Here is a 17,549-nt window from a genome sequence, read left to right on the forward strand (position 1 = left end):
TGGAAATGAGCAAGTTGGACAATAGGAGTAGGCGGTCCCCATACTCCCTGATGGCTCTAACAGACTAAGACAATGATTCCCTTCAAGAATGGACGCTGCTGAGACGGAGTGGGGTCTTCTCAGCGCCTTGATTCACTTGTGGCTGCCCCCATCATCACTCAGAGGACCCAGAGGGACAGAAGCACAATCAACAGACGTTGTCAGAAGATGGATGACAGGGGCTGACGTGTCTGTGAGAATTGGGGGAATTTCTGCTGGTGGCTCCTCAGTCATAAATAAAATCCAGTTCTTTTACCCAAAATCTCACTGGGGGGTGGGGAGGGGTGTAAACACCAGACACCATAATAGTCCGTTTGGCTGTACCTTCCACCCTGTGCCTCACTGCAACGAAAAACAGCAGTCAGACGGCAGGGTAATGGGTCCACCTGCCGCCGCCTTACACACTTCCCCACTGTCACATGCAGACAAGTGAGGCTGAGAGGGAGCAGGCAGTGTGATTTATCTCTGAGATGCAGCCCTGTTCCAACTGCCATCATTCGGAGGCTCTCAGGAAATCCCACATTTGGGGGAGGGATTTCTTGACCCTGGGAGGAGGGGCAGCAACTCAAGGACTTGGGGGAGCCCCAGCACCCTCAACCCTCCTCTTGCCCATCTGTGTGCAGGGCGGCCTGCTGCTAAGAGTGTTTTCTTGACCTACTTCTCTTGTCTCTGGCCTACTCCGGATCCCCCGGGGAGCCCCTGTAATTAGCACCTTTCCATCCTAAGGATCAGGGACTTGTTGAAAGGCCCGGCTCCCAGAATCACCAAAGCCACCGCACAGCAGGCCCAGGCATTGCTGGCCCGGTTTTTCTTTTCTTGTCTTGCACTTGCCAGCTTTTCCTGGGCTGCCAAGCCGGGGATCAGCTGGAAGTGGTCTGGCCTGGGCAGAAACAAGGCGGGCGCATCTTGCCTGAGCTGGGCAAACCGGGGGGGACGAGGGGGGGCCCCCGGGAGGGCCTGTCGGCAGTACTTCGCGGTGTCAGGAGCCAGCCAGCCACGGGCACTGCCGATTCCGCCACTCACTGTTCTGCTTTGCATTAATGACAAATGGAAATGGATGGGTTACTGCTTCCGCCACTCACTCGGAGAGAACCTCGCAGCAAATGCTGGATGACTGTAGGCATCTTATAAATTAAGCATCTTAAGGATATGAACCGTTTTGCATGGCTGCTAAGCAGAATTAAATAAGGTCTTGAAGTTTCATTAGAAATGAACGGGGATGAGGGGGGCAGGGGGTAAAAACACAGGAAGGTTTTTCAGGTGTTTTTCAGTCCTGTTGGTTGGTTGGTTGGTTGGTTGGTTGGTTGGTTGGTTGGTAAGTAGCAGATGGGTGAGCAGAGGGCGGAGCGCAGTGCCGTTGAAGGGGAGGAGGGTGTGGAGCAGCTCCCCGGGGTGGGTGGGCCTGCAGCACCAAAGGCCTAGCCCCTGCCCCAATGGGATCCCTAACCACACCGGCACACTGGCCTCATTCAGGCCCTGAAGGGCCAGTCCTCACGGGCACTGGAGAAACTGGGGAACTTGAAGGGCATCCCAAAGAACCTTGGTGGCATGATGGCAGTTTGAACCCACCAGCCCAGCTCCTGTCAAGACTAGAAGGGAGGAAACTCAGGGCTTACGTCTGCTCTGTGCGAGAGGGCCATATGAGGCTGAATCAACCCACAGGCACACGCCGCCACCGAGGCAATGCCCTGCACGGAGCAGCTAGTCACCTGCCCTTTCAGTCAGCCTCTGACCTCTCTTTCCGTTTCACAGGTGGCAGGCGCGGGAGGGCCAGCCACGTTCACAGTGCATGCACTTTTGCCTCTAGTCTGGGAAGAGGGGCCTCCTGTGGTCAATAACCTGGGCCACTTGCCTGGTGAGCCCCTCAGGACAGCCGTGTGCTCTTGTTCCTGGGTCCTGCTGCTCCCTGGGATGGGGGTTCTTGGGGTCAACGGCCTCCTCGGTTGGATTGCTCACTGGTGTCTGCCCTTTGGGAGCCCTGGTGGCGTAGTGGTTGCGAATTGGGCTGCTAACCACAAAGTCTGCAGTTTGAAACCACCAGCCGCTCGACCGGAGAAAAATGAAACCTTTTATTCTGTAAAGTTGGAATCTCAGAAACTCAGAGGCAGTTCTACCCTGTCCTATATGGTCACTCACTATAAGTCGGCATCAACTTGATGGCTGCAAGTTTGCTTTTTGTTTATTTATCTGTCTTTCTGCCCACACTAACCTCCCCACCCCCACGCCCCTCTGATCCCTTGTGCTCTGTGACTGGGCCATCGGGCGACCACACAGGCCCTGCTCATGCCTCAGGCTGTGGTTAACCAGAGCCCTGCAGTCCCTCCAGCAGTGAGGGTGGCGATGGGCAGGTATCAGCACCCCTACCCACACCAGAGGGAGCACCCGGCAGAAACCATGATTAGCCAGAGCAGCTGATGCCCATTGACGCTGAAGAAGCCCTGCCCACCCTCTCCAGAAGCAGGGCCACGGTCACCACACAGACACTGGTTTCCTCCAGAGGCAGGGCATGGGAGACACCGGGACTCCTTGGGTTGCCCAGAGGTGAGCAGAAGTGGCCTCTTATCTCAAGTCCTAGAACCGGAAGTCCCCACGGCCACTCCTCCTTTGCCCGACAGCTGGCCCTTAATAAGCTTGGCTGAGTCAACCCCAGGTGTCCCAGGGGGCTTGCAGCATTTTATTTTATTCACAAGGAAAGCATGGCAGGTGGACCAGATCAGAGGCGCCCACCCTGCCACTCCCAAACTCCCTGAGGACATAGTACAGGGTCAGTGCAACAGTCAGATGTCTCTTGGGCTTTGGGGACGTCTGAGTAATGGGGGAGGACATCACTCTGAGCCATACCACCCCCCGAGTGCAGGGTCCAAGACACTTACCGATCCTCAGGGAGTGCGGGCTGCAGGCGACCATCAGGAGCCACACGGGAAGCAGCAGCAAAGGCGCCCAGACGCGGGGCATCTTCTATAACTCCTCATGGGGCCCTCTGCTGGTCTGGGCATGACATAACTCTGTAAGAGAGCAGTGGACCACGTGAGTGCAGTCAGTCACCCAGCCCAGCTGGCTGCTCCATCCTTCCCGGGGAGCAAGCTGCTCGGCCCACCTGGAGACATCAGGTGGAGGAGCACTAGTCCCCCCTGAACTTGTGGCCGGGACCCTGAGGAACTCCAGGGCTAGCCCCAGGCAAAGCCACGGAGCTAGCAAGGCCTCTTTGTCCTCCTACCCCATTCCCAGGTGCAAGGCAGCCAGACCTTCTACTACCTTCCTTCTGGGAGCTCTAGAGAGAAATGAAATCCTGACACATGCCAAAACATGGTGTGCCTGGACAGCATTATGCCGCATGCAGTCAGTCACAAAAGGACAGCTACGATATGATCTCACTTATAACGACCCCAGTCAGGGTTTCCAAGGCTATGAATCCGAATGGGAGCAGTCTGCCTCCTCTGTGTCCTGCAGGGCAGGCTGGGGGGTTTCAACTGCCTCTCTTGCAGTGAGCAGCCCGATGCTTCGCCCACCGGTCCACCAGGGCTCCTCGTATGAAGTGCCAGGATAGGCAGATGGTCAGAGTAGATTAGGGGGTTGGAGGGTGGAGGGAAGCAGGGGTGAAGGTTTAGTGGAGGGTGGCAATGATGGAGAAAAGAGTCAGAAGAGGAAAGAGACGATGATGGTACATCAGGAAGCGGTCTATCCATGCCACTGAACTGTAGTGTAAAGATGGTTGCATTGGCAATGTTCTGCTATGTATCGTTTTACACCTTTCAAAAAGCAGAGAGAGAAACAATAGGGCTCGGCTGGTGTTAACTGCAGTTGAGTGGTTTGGGGGCCCCAAATGGAAAGGGGCCCAGGCTGTGACAGGACAAACAGCCCTGTCTCAGAAGACGGACAGCCAGAATGCTCCTTCGAGGCAAGGATGGAGAGACTGCATCTCACACACTCGGGCCAGGTCCTTCCCTGGAGAAGGACATCGTGCTTGATAAAGCAGAGGGGTACAAAAGAGAAAGGCCCTCAAGGAGATGGGCCGACACCGTGGCTGCAACCACGGGCTCGGGCAATAAGGACCATTGTGGAGATGACGCAGGACCGGGCATGGTTTGGTTCTGTCGTGCATAGGGCCGCTGTGGCCGGAGCTCACTCAACGGCACCCAAGAACAACTGTTCAATTTGTTTTCATCTCTGGTGACAAACCTTTAACTACTCTTAAATCATGGGTGAGTATAAGAGGGAGGGATGGGAGAGGCTTAGTCTATTGTCCTTCACGCACGAGGCATCTGCACACTGGGCAAGAGGGGGCTGTGGAGACCTGAGTTCGAATCCAGCCCCTCCTCTGGCCGGCTGTGTGGCCACAGAGCCAGCTTCCCTCTCCGCAGCTCAGTTCCCTCCTATGTCACTCCCACCTCCGGCAACAGCGGCCAACAAGGACACCAGCCGATCCATGTGAGAAGGATGAAGCTCTCAATGATGTGCAGTCTTGGAAACGTTACACTATGAGTTGGGATGGGCACAATGGCAGTGGTTTGAGTTTGGGGCTTGCACACCCATCAGAATGGCTAAGATAAAAGACAGACAAGGTCAAGGGTTGGTGAGGCTGTTGGAGCACTCCCACGCTGTGAGTGGAAGAGTTAACTGGCACAATTATCTTAGAAAAACGGGTCTCCTGGAGCTCACACAGACCCTAATGATGGAGCAATTCCACTCCTAGGAACACATCCAACAGAAACACAGGCATATGCTCACCAGAGACTTGGACTTGAATGTTTACAGCAGGACTCTGGATTTCTCTAAGCTGAAAACGACCCGAATGTCCAGCAACAGATGGAAGGCATATGTGGCTGGAGACCCACACACAAGTTCCTGGGTGGTGCAGAAAGTTAACCGGCTCAGCGGCTGACCCTCCGTGGAGGCTCAAGTCCACCCAAAGACAACACAGAAGAAAGCCTGGGATGGTTTAAAAAATATGGTACCCGAGCTTACATTGTGAACAACACCCCGTTTGCAGAAAGCTATGGATGACAAAGGAAGCCCCAAAGCCCATGCAGAGTCCCCACAATGATTAAGCCTGGAGTGAGTCCCCTCTGGCCAGATCCCAGGGATGTGAGTGGCCTAATCATCAGACAGAGGGCATTGTAAAGCTAAGTGTGGCAGATGCAGTTAAGTTAAAATGTGGTATCTTATCACTTGACCTCCCTTTTGACCCATCTTAAAGTTTGAGGTTTTAATCATTTCTGCTTCCTTTTTTGAACACTGAGGTTGTGTTACGGTGTGCCAACTCATTGTTGGTCTTGTTTGTTCGGTTTTGCATCCTGTTTGTGTTCCGTCTATGAAATCCAGGATAGGAAGAACTACAGGGACAGGAACTGGATGAATAATTACCCAGGGTCATGGCAGGGGAGGCTGAAGGAAATGGGGAGCTAACAACAATGAGGACAAGAAGGAAATGTTCTGAAAAGGATTATGGAGATGACTGCACAACTGTTCTTAATATGACTGAACGATTACATTGTACGATATGTGACATCCATGCCAATAAACACCCTTTGGAAGCCGATGGAAACCCTATACAAGCTCTACTCGGGCACGTGGCTCCCCGGGAGCTGGAGCCTGGGCCGCAGTTCCAGTTCCGATTTTCTCAGAGCCAGTTCTACAGACCATTCGACACAATGTCCTACAGGAATGAACAGGGATGGTCAACAACTGCACACACTGGGATGGATGCATCTCAGAAGCCCACCACTGAGTCAAAGGGAGCAGGCACAGAAGAGTACCTACAACAGATAGGAACTGAAGATACAGGGAATCCAGGACGGATGAGCCCTATAGGACCAGTGGTGTGAGCGGCAAAACAGGGAGGGTAAAGGGAGAATGGGTAGGAAAGACGGAACCGATTACATGGAACTGTGTGTGACCTCCTCCCTGGGGGACAGACAACCGAAAAGTGGGTGAAGGGAGACGTCGGACAGGGCAAGATATGACAAAATACCCATTTATAAACTATCAAGGGCTGATGAGGGAGGAGGGAACGGGGAGGGAGGGGAAAATGAGGACCTAATGTCGGGGGTTTGGGTGGAGAGAAAATGTTTTGAGAAATGATGTACAAATGCGCTTTACACAATTGATGTGTGTATGGATTGCGATAACAGTTGTATGATCCCCTAATAAAATGTTAAAAAAAAAAAAAAGAAGAGTACCTACATACGAACCTCTTTTTCAGAAAATGAAAACGCAAACGCATTCATTCTGTGCTGTTGGCAGTCTAGAGACTGGTTGCCCTTGGGAGCAGGTCGTGCCTAAATGGGGGCCTGAAGGGTCTCTTGGGGGACGGGGAAGGGGGCAGAGGCTGATGATGCTCTGTTTCTTGCTGGTTACACAAGTGTGCTGTTTCTGAAACTATGTGCAGCTATACACTTGTGAGATGCCCCCTTTTCTGCACATATGTTGTGTACAACAGAGCAAAACACTGCCCAGGCCTGCACCGTCCTCACAATCCCTGCTGGGCGTGAACCCAGGGTTGCCGCCCGGGGCCAGTCCATCTCATGGAAGGTCCTCCTTGCCTTCACTTTACCACGATGGCTCCTTCCCAGGGACTGGTTCCTCCTATCACGCGGCCAAAGCTTGAGAGACAGTCTCACCCTCCTTGTTTCGAAGCCACAGTCATGCTAGGTTTCTCCCGCAAAGAGATTTGTCGGACTCGATATCACGCAAACTCAACTCACAGCCATTGAGTCCGCTGCAACTCCTAGCGACCCTGTAGGCTACGGTAGAACTGGCCTTGTGGGTTTGCCAGGCTGTAATTCTTTATGGATGTGGAAAGTCTTGTCTTTCCCCCGAGGAGTGGCTGATGATTCTGAACTGGTGACCTTGCAGTTAGCAGCCCAACACATAACCACTACACCACCAGGGCTATCTGTGCCACCAGAGCTAAGGTGCATCTGCCCCAAGCCATGGTGTTTCCAATTTGCCACCCATGCATGTGACAGTTGGACACGGAATAAGGAAGAGCAAGGAAGAATGGATGCGTTTGGATTGCAGTGCTGGTGAAGCAGATGGAAAGCACCGTGGCCCGTCAAAAGGACAAACAACCGTGTCTTGGAAGAAGTACGGCCAGAGTGCTCCTTAGAGACAAGACTTTGTCTCACATACTAAGGACATGTTGTCAGGTGAGACCAGTCCCTGGAGAAGGGTTTCCTGCTTGTAAAGATGGACTGAATCAGGGGACACACTGGCTCCAACATAAGACCCGTGGTGAGGGTGGCGCGGGAGCATGGTGGGTGGGGTTGTACCCAGGGTGGCCGTGAGCTGGAGCTGACAAGGAGCACCTGACAGCAGCACAGCACACATCTGCATCTCAGTACAAGTTCCTTTTGTTTTTTATTTTATTTTACTGGGGGCTCTTACAGCTCTTATCACACTCCATGCAGATGTCCAATGTGTCAAACACATCTGTACATATGTTGTCATCATCTTTCTCAAAATATTTCCTTTTTACTTGAGCCCCTGGCATCAGTTCTTCATTTTGCCCCCTAGCTCCCCCATGTTCCCTTGATAATTTATAAATTATCCCTCTATTTTTTATGTCTTACACCAACCGCTGTCTCATTTCACCCTCTTTTTTGCTGTCCCTCCCCTGAGATGGGGGCCATATATCGGTCATTGTGATGGGTTCCCCCTTACTCCCCACACCCTACCCTTACCCTCCTAGTATCGCTGCTCCCCTTATTGGTCCTGAGGGGTTTAGGTGCTTGGGATTCCTTGTGTTGTGAGCTCTTATCTGTACCGGTATACATATTCTGGTCCAGCCAGATTGGTCAGACAGAATTGGAGTCATGGGAGTGGCGGGGAAGGAAGCAGTAAGAACTAGAAGGTCGTGTGTTTCGTCAGTGCTATCCTGCACCGACTGGCTCTTCAGGAAAAGCGCCTTGTAATGACAACTGCCGCCCTCTCCACCACCCAGTTCCAGCCATGCCCAGCTCCTCACAGTCTCCTCTGCACACAGCGCTCCCTCTGCAGGAAGCACTCTCCTCCCTCCACACCTGTCCTTGGCTGGAGTCAGGCCACTCTCGATGTGCCTTCTCAGCAGCCTGCAGTGGCCCTGACAGCAGCACGTGGGATGGCGTGTGTCAACCCAGGGGACTCTGTGAGCTTCTTAAGGGCAAGGGCTGACTCCAGTTTGCTGCCGCCTGCCCCGACTCCACTTATACACAACAGGTGCACAGTACACTTGGGCTCAGCAAATGCAAGGCCCCAAGTGACCTCCTGCTACAGAAGGCAGAGGGAACAGACTGAGGCAAATTAGGCCCCAAATCTCTGCCCTGTAACTAGGGGGCACGGGGCTGGACCAGAGGACAGCAAACAAGGTCTGGGGTTGGCATTCTGATTCATCATGACCTGAGCCTGATCATTCAACTGTCGTCTGTCACTCGCTAGAGTGAAAGCTCAGTAGGGGGCAGAAACCTGGCTTGTCATGTCCCCAGGGCCCTGGCATGTGCCAGCTGTGGATCAAGCAGCCCTTGAAAGGATCCGTGAACGGGAAGAACTGTAAAACTCTGGCCCAGGCTACAGCAAGGCTGTACTAAATACAACATTTACATCAAATGCCTTCCACTTCTGCCCGATCCACATGCGGCATAGTAATTATTTTGCAGCCTGCTAATCAGCTGTCAGATTCGCCCGTGTAACTTTTGTTTGATGACAGACGTACACTCTGTTTGTACAAGCCCCGCGTGTGTCGCTCACGACTCCCAAGCCTGCTGACTAAGGAGCCCCTCGCTAACAGCACCATGGCTGAGCTCCCAGGGCCTAGACTGCTGGGGCTGGGGTCAGCTGCATGACCTTGAGCGCAACCATCATCTTCAGCACTTTACACAGATGGCTCAACAGTTTGCATAAGTCTCACTGCAGTCTTTACCTCCTTGAATCCAGAACCAGCTCTGGATTTTACAGATAAGGAAACTGAACTCCAGAGTGGGAAGCACCCAGCTCCCGGGCCAAGGAGGGCCTGTTGTCTGACTCCTGACTTTTCCACTCTATCAGAACTGTTTACATAGGAGAGCAGAAAGATGAAGCTTGTTGATTATTCAATGAACACACACACACACACACACAGAATTTTCAGGTCTTATTTTCAGCTTGATGATCAGATATAGTCTTAGATCCTACCAGGGAAACCCTCATTGACTGAGATCATTTCAGATGAAAAGAAATTATCCTGCAGATACAGCATCAAGAACCCCACCCACACCACCCAGCGGGACCCCTCCTTGGAAGGCCCCCCCTGCAGACAGTGGCTTCTACCCCAGCCGTCCAACCCGGATCAGGCACTTGTACAAGTGCTTCCTGAAATCCTCACGTGGGTAGTCCAACCCCTGCCCGGCAGACACACCTATCCTACAAAGAACACCCATCTCCACCATGCACCACCAGCAGCTCCGCCCCTTACACCCCCATCTCAGTCCAAAGGCACCCAAGCCAGAATGCTGACCTGAGAGGCAGCCTTCATGTCTCCTCCTGCCCCTGCCTCCACATCCCATCAGTCCACTGGTCGGGCCCTGACCACGCTGCTTCCTGAGCACCCGCTCCTCTGCTCCTCAGGCTGGAGCTCCCATCAGCAAGTACTGGACATAGGCCAGAGCATGCTCGTTGGGCTCCCTCCCCTCCTTGGGCCATCTCTCTTCAGTGCTGTCTACACACAGGGGCCAGAAGGGGTCTTACAAACTTGATAATGACAGGCCCCAGGTGCCAAAGTCTTCAGTAGCTCTCCAGGGCAGTGAGGACGCAGGGCTAACTCCTGTCTGCTCTAGCTCAGCTGCCGCCGCTACGGTACCTGGCACAATAGCAGAGCTGCAGCCTGGGTTCCGCAAGCATGCAACCCCATACGTGTGTGTGCTTACTCCCAAGACCCAGCGCATTCTCTCCCCTCTCAGCTGTCCTGGGACCCCTTCCTCAGATGGTCCTAGCACACCTTGAGCCCTCTCCTGCTAGGGCACACAGTAAGCTTACAACCGCAACCTAACCTGGCCGCTCTTCACCGCCCTATAGCTCCAATGGCAAGGATGATCCCAAGCTCCTAGCACCCTCTCTGGCACATAGTAGGTGCTCTATTTCACTGGAATGGATGCAGAAATGACCAGCTAGTGTCCAAAAAGCATGTTCTTGGTTTATCCCAATATGAAACGAATTGCCAACCGGGGCTACAGTTGTCCACTGTGGTTAAGAAACAAGCAGCCTTCAGCCTACATACCACTCTGCAGCCATCGTACTACAGCCCCGGGGAAAGGGAAAAACAACAATTGAGGGTGGGGGGGCGAGGGAAGCCCACCCTGCCCAGCCTTTGGGTCTGTGCTTGGGGCTTCCTCTAATACCATGGAAGGGGGAAGGCGGGGTAGGAGAGGCCATTAAGACACGGGCTTCATCTTACACTGCCACTTGCCAGTTGTACCCCGTGGGAGCGTTATTTCATTTCTCTAAGCCTTGTGTTCTTCATTCGCTATGGGAGGACAATAGCAGCCCTGGAAGGATGATGGGGATTAAATGCTTGTACAGCGCAGCTCACAATAGGCACTGGGCCAGTATTAACCTTTCCGTCGGCATCATTATGGCTATTATCACCCTGGACAACAGTATCCCGTCCCCATTTTGCCAACAGGCAGGCCAAGGCTCAGGGACTTATCCAAGGTCACACGTGCTCACAAACCTCCGGAAGCTGCTTTGCCTACAGTGCGGAGGGACAGCTGGGCAGGATTAAGGGCTGAGGGGGTAAGCAAGGATGGTTGCTGAGGCCCCGGGGCCCGAGCGTCCCACCTACACAGAGCCGGCCCCATCCCATGCAGGTAATTCTGAAGGCAGGGCTCAAATGTAGAACTTTCCCATATCATTGGGGATACCGTCTTAGTCACCCTGGGGTAGCCAGCCCATCAGCAGGGACTCAGGCGTGGGGCCCCGAGTCAAACCAGGCTGGATCTAGCCTGGACTTTAGTTTTTTAAAAGTTAACCAAATAACGGGTTGCTGCGGAGTTGGGGCCAACCCCTGGCGAGTCCTGTGAGTCGGCGAGGACCTGCCCCAGAGGGCGAGCCCGGCGGGAACCTTGCAGAAGCAGCTCGCCAGGCCTGCCTTCCGGAACAACCCCAAGTGGGTGCCAGCGAGTGCAAACCCAGCCCAAGCCATCCATGCCACCTAAGGACTTCTCTGGGCTGCACAAGTGAATCCCATCCAACAGCGACACCCCTGTGACCGTGTCCTCAGGGATAACCAGGGGGGAAAGGGGATGCCCCCCTCACAAGGCGACGGGCATCGGGGGAGCAGGGAGCACACCGGACTTGCCTTGCACAGGCTGGCACCTTGTAGGCACTCGAAAGTCTCTGCTGACATAATGGGGAACCCAGTCAGTTCACGCAGGGGAGTGCTGCTCTGTGCTCTAAGGTGACAGGTTTGGAGGCCTTTCCCAGGGGGAGGTGGTTCATCCCGGCTCTCACCTCCTCAGCTGCAGCTCCAGGGCTGCCTTTAATCACACTCTGCCCCGGGACCACTTACAAGACACGCTTGGCAGCCCTGGCCCAGCGCCTGGGTTCTCATCCCAGCCCTACGACTCACCCCTGCCCACAGTGGTCCCACCAGGAAAAAGCCTGAAGTCCTACCTTCTCTAGAAAACCACACCCACTGCCACTGAGGCTACTCCAAACCACAGCAATCCTACGCAGGTTTCTAAGCTGTAAATCTTTATGGGATCAGACAGCTCATCTTTCTCCTGCAGGGCACCTGGGGGTTTGAACTGCTGACTTTGTGGCTATCAGCCCAACGCCTAACCCAAAGCACCACCAGGGCTCCTGACCTTCCCCAGAACTTACGGCTAATGAGCCCATTCTGACTCATAGTGACCCTATAGGGCAGGGTCGAACTGCCCCTGTGGGTTTCCAAGACTGTAACTCTTCTAGGGAGTAGAAAGCCTCATCTTGCTCTCGAGGAGAAGCTGGTGGTTTCAAACTGCAGACCTTTCGGTTAGCAGACCAGCACATAACCCACAATGCCACCAGGGCTCCTTCAAGGTGCGGCTGGTGGGCTCAAACTGCTGACCTTGCAGTTAAACAGCCCAACGTGCAGCCCACTGTGCCATCAGGGGAATACCGCCGCGTTCTCCAGAAGGGGAACTTGCTGTTCACTGAACGCTTCAAAATCTCAAGCCTGGTCAGCTTTCTCCAACTGCAGGTCCTTAAGTAGGTCTTTCTGATTGAACTCCAGGGGAGGGACCTTACCCTTCTTACTTACTGGGGCACCTGGAGCACCACAACAGTGCCCGGTGCAATTCAGATGCAAATAGATGTTGTCAAACGTACAAAACCAGCTGCCCTTAATTGTGCCTTTAGCTCCATAACCAAGGTGACCAGATTTTAACTTTGGTAAAGCGGGATGCCACTGATAAAACTCATATCCTGGCGAAATAGCCACAAGGCAGCCCAAAACCGTATACCCTAGCTTGTCACGCATTCTTTCCAAAAATGGGGACTTTTTTAAAACTCTGCGGGACGCGGGAGAAATTGTTAAAAATCGGGACGTCTGGTCACCTTATCCATAACTACCTGGAAGCTCTGGGGGAGCAGGGAGCACACACCCTCCTGACACACTTACTATGGTGCCTCATAGGAGTCAAGGCTCAACAAATAAAGGTTTACTGGTTCAGGACCAGTGTACCCACTCCAGCTGACAGGCCCCAGGCCCCATGGGGTTTCAGGGCTGGCTCGGCTGAAGGAGCCCACCAGGCCAGGGCCCAGCCTCCTGACAGCTCACCGAGTCCAGGTGGGGAACACACTGTCTGGACTCGGCCGGCCAGTGATGCCTGCCGCTCTCCCTCCTCCTGGTGCCTGAGCAGTACCCTGCCCGTCTCTCTTGCACAGAGGTTATTGCACCATTAATTGTGATTTCCAGGGTGGGTGTGGGGAGAGGCTGACAGCCAGCAGACAGGGCTGCGTGGAGGGCCGGATGGAGGAAATCAGAGGGGCAGCCAGATTAATGACAGCGCTTCTCTCGGCTGTGGGCAACAAGATCTTGATTACTCCTTGTGATGCTCCGGGCTCCTCAAGACAAATGGACATGGGCTTCTCCCTTGCTCTGGCTCCTCCTTGCTGGGGTGGGGGAGGGAGGTTTCCCTTCAGCCTCCAGGCTGCCTGGCAAGTGGATAAAGAGGCAGGGTGGCATGGCCAGGGGAACAGGGCCCACGACAAACCCCAGGGTGTCCACGACCAGGAATCAACCTTGTGGCCCTAATGCAGCTGGGCACCCCTTTGTAGGCACCCTGTCTCCCCAGAAGCCATCAGTGTGATCCCTGGGAGTCAGGGGCCTAGGTGTTAGGCACCCTCTGCTCCTCACTAGCACGGGGTGTCCATCGGTCACTGCACCTCTCGGAGTCGATTTGTCATCCTGTGACACGAGAAAGTTAGGCAAGATGGTCTCGGAGGTTCTTTTTAGCTCTGAAATTCTGGAGATCTAGAAATAGATTTTTATCATAACAGACCCTGGTTCCTGAGCACTTACCACGTGCAAGGTTCTATTCCACTGCTTCCTGGACATTAACGCATTTGCTCCTCAAGAACCCTCTCGGGTTGATGTTCTTGTGTCTCTCTCTACAGACTCAGACCCCAAAGGCTGAGACAAGTAGGGGGACGAGCCAGGGTGGCTCGGCTGGTAAACGAGGGACCAGGCCTCCAGCCCCAGGACCCTGGTTCTTGCCCACCACTCACTGAGCCCACCTTCTCTAAGGGCCTCCAGACCTAGAGATGGCTGGAAGGTGATGATAGTGACTATCATCACGTGGAATTAAAGCTGCGTTAAATGTGGGTACATCTGGGGCCCAGCAGAACACCGAGCCACTGGGGCACAGCCACAGAAGGAAGAGTGTCGCAGCAGGGTGTGACCAAACGATCAGCCCAGGTGACCCCACCCTCCAGGATCTCTCCTCACTGGACGGTCCCACAAGCTGGTGATGGCGTGTGCCGTGTCTGGCTAGGCAGGGGTGCGCCGCATGGGGCTGGGGAGCAGGATGCAGGGTGGCTCATCAAGGCAAGCCAAGGGCCAGCGATGGGCCCAGTTACCTGGCCCAGGCCTGCCTCTGGGGAGGACACCATGGCAGAGCTCGGGCATCACTCCAGACACACAGCTCAAGCCGCCGTTCTGCCATGAAGAGGTCTCCCTCTCGAGCACTCAGGTGCGACAGGTCTCCTGTCTTTTCTCCTCTCCAAGTCACCATCCAGGTAAATGTCATGCTGAAGGCCCTAATCCACAGGCCCGAGCTGATGCCTCAGCTTCCGGTCTCAGTGCCGCCCCTCTGTGCCCTAAAGCTAAGGTGACCAGATTTAAAGCAGGACACCATTGACCGGGGAGCGGGAGGGGGGGGGTCCTGATTAAAAATGTGGTCTATATGGACCAAATAGACCGTTTCCTAGCTTGTCGTGCATGCTTGCCAAAAATCGGGACTTTTTTTAAAACGCCAAAAATCAGGACTGTCCCGCTGGTCACCTTACCTTAAACTGGTTACCTCCCCTCTGAGAGCTTCATGCTCACGACTGTAAAACTCTGGGTGACAGTAGCCCCCTGGAAAGGGAGTAGATAAGATTGCTCCGTGCAATGCAGTCAGTAACTATGAGCTTCCTTTCTTTCATCCCTGGCCTTTGCCCACGAGGCTGCCTTGTAGAGACTGTGGATGGGGGTCTTTGACGCGCCCATGTCTTTTCCCAACCAGAAGACCTCGCATGCCCAGGTGTTCATGTTACTCATAGCCCTCAAAATGCTGCTGCAAGGAACCCACCCAGCAACATGCCCCAAGGAGGTCAGTCCTCTCTCTGGCTCAGCTTGGCAGAAGACAAGAACCATGGGTTGGAGGTAGGAGACCGGGGTGACCTTGGACACACCACTGAACCACGCAGGGTTTCCATCGCCTCTCGTTTAAAATGCACAACACTATCGTATTCACACCATCTCTCTTCCAGGGTCAATAAGAGGTTCAAATGAAATAATGGATGTGCAATTATTTTACAGATGAGTAAAATGCTTTCTAAGAAAAGGGGTGAATGTGGCTCCTCTACCCAATGACCGCCCAAAGCATAGAACTATTCTTAACACACGTTCTGTGTCTACTTGGCTAGGGGAGATGCTCAGTGGATTGGCACGGAAGGCCTAGTAATCGCTCCTGGGGAGATCTAGCACAATGTAATCACCTCCCCAATGAGATCCGCTGTGAGCAGCCAATCAGCTGAAAGGAAATGTCCTTGGGAGAACGGCCTTCGCCCAATAGAAGTGGGAAAGCTTGCCTGCTTTTTGCTGGGTCGGGATTCTGTTTCTGGCTTATCACCCATCGCTGGTTCTTTGGACTTGAGCCAACAGCCTGCCAGATGCCCACTGATCCGAGGAGTCATCAGCAGCCTGCCACGGCTTACTTTGCTGATCTGGGACTCATTTGCCTCTGCGGTCATAAGCCTGCTATCTGATCTGCTGATCTTGAGTTTGTCAACCTCGGCAGCTATGTGATCAGGAGACACCTCTACCAGCCTGAATCTGACCACAGACTTGGAACTCGCCTACCTCTACAACTATTAGGCCACTTCCTTGATATAAACATGCATAGATGAATATAGGTGTGCATATATACGCTTCACTGGTTTTGCTTCTATTGAGAACCCGGCCTAAGACAACATGGCTGCTAGGAAGTAGTCCTTCTTCCATTGAACAATACTGCCGTAAGGGTCTGCTGTAGGTGAGGCAGCACTCTAACCCTCGAGACACAGCCACTGCCCTCATGGAGCTTACAGTCTGGGCAAAGCAACACTCATCACACTGTCATATACCCGGATGCGTGGCGAGATGGGCACCAAGTGGACTCTAACCCATGTCTAACAGACTCGTGTGTATCCTGTGTCTGAGAGCAACAGTGGCTGGTCCTACCCCATCGTTCTGATTGTCAGTAAGGCCCGAGCCCACTGTTGCAACTGCTGTGTATTTAGAGTGCCTCCCGTTCAGTGGGCTCCTCTTCCGGCAATACGATCTGAGAATGTTCTGGTAGGCACCATAGGGTTCCCGATAGCTAATTTCAGAAGTAGATTTCTGGGCCTTTCTTCCTCGGCTGTCTCAATCTGGAAGCACTGCTGACACCCATCCCCCAGAGATGACTATCCCTCTGGCCTGGCTTCCCACATCACAGCCACACAGCAGCCAGCACAGCAGCCACCACAGCACAACCATGGGTGGGAGGCTCTGAGAAGCAGACACTATAGTGACAGCCTGGCAAGGAAAAATACAAGGTGCTCTGAGAAGGTGTGGCAGGGAGGCGTGACCTTGCCTGTAGGGGAGGGAAAGGCATGAGGATGTGACCTCTGACCTCATTTAGGCAGGGAAGCCTTAGTCAAGAGGTTGAATGGTGCCTTGCATTGGGTGACTCTCCTGCACAAGACCTCTTTAAAGTGTTGACAAGCAAGGAGGTTACTTTGAGGACTAAGGTGCAACTGACCGAACGAGAGTATTTTCAGTCACCTCTTCTGCATGGGACAGTGGGGCACGGGCTAAAGAAGACCGAGGAAGAATCCAGAACTGATGCATTTGAGTCATGGTGCGGCGAAGACTGTTGAAAGCACCACGGCCTGCCGAAAGAACAAACAAATCGGTCTCGGAAGAAGTACAGCCAGAATGCTCCTGAGAGGCCAGGAGGGCGACCCTTGGTCTCACGTACTTTGGACGTGTGGTCAGGAGAGACCAGTCCCTGGAGAAGGGCATCATGCTTATAAGGGAAAGTGGAGGGGCAGCAAAAAAAACGAGGAAGACCTTGCACAAGATGGACTGGCACAGTGGCTACATTGATGGGCTCACACGAAGATCAACAGTGAGGACGGCGCAGGGCAGGCGTCAGTCCTCGAGAGTCAAGGACTAGGCAGCACCGAATGACAACAGGCGGGAAGGGCGCTGGGAAGAAAGGAACGTCACACAGCAGGGGCGATGGAGGTGGAGACTGGGGCCTGTGACTGGACACAGCCTGGGGAGTGTCAGGAACGGGAGCGCGACCGCCGAGGGTGGAAAGTCCCAAGATTCTTGTCTCCAGGTATGTGCTGCGTGTCTGGTCTCTCTCATTAAGTGTGGTCTCTCATGGACAAAAAGGCCGATCGCCCCCTCTCTCTGCCCCCAGGTCCAGATAAGGCGCTGCATCCACAGCTAATGATCTCTGTGAACCGGCGCTAGACCCGGCATCCTGCACAGAGCAGGGGGGTGGGGTGGAGGGGCAGAAGCAGCAGACAAGTCGCCCTCCGGCAGCAAAGCGGGGCTTAGAAGATGGAGCATTAATCACCTGCCCTTGGTGAGCCAGGAAGTGGAACGATGGGGACCACGGGGTCGGAAATGAAGGGCAGGCCTGGCTCCAAACAGAGAAAAATGTCCCTGGCATTTATCTGTGGCCACCAGCCTGGGCCCTAGGGAAGTCTGGCTGCAGGCAGGGACCATGTGAGCTGAGCCTTTGAAATAAAATGGCCAAGTACGGGAGCCGTTGGTAACG

At 54.0% G+C, this 17,549-nt stretch overlaps 1 protein-coding gene across 1 annotated transcript in view; it reads right to left on the minus strand.

Moving 5' to 3' along the window:
- Positions 1–12,178, minus strand: part of LOC123520895 (glutamate receptor ionotropic, kainate 4-like) — a 208,470-nt gene extending 196,292 nt beyond the window's left edge. Inside the window, exons 1-2 of the mRNA XM_045283553.1 lie at positions 12,098–12,178; positions 2,913–3,044 (exon numbers count right to left, since the gene is read on the minus strand). Coding sequence (XP_045139488.1) covers positions 2,913–2,994 — 82 coding nt within the window. The 5' untranslated portion in view covers positions 2,995–3,044; positions 12,098–12,178. The remainder of the gene's footprint in view (positions 1–2,912; positions 3,045–12,097) is intronic.
- Between the last annotated feature and the right edge of the window lie 5,371 nt (positions 12,179–17,549).

Source organism: Echinops telfairi, unplaced genomic scaffold (genome assembly GCF_000313985.2).
Source record: "Echinops telfairi isolate 266 unplaced genomic scaffold, ASM31398v2 ScPeMD7_7463;HRSCAF=8501, whole genome shotgun sequence".
NCBI lineage: Eukaryota > Metazoa > Chordata > Mammalia > Afrosoricida > Tenrecidae > Echinops > Echinops telfairi.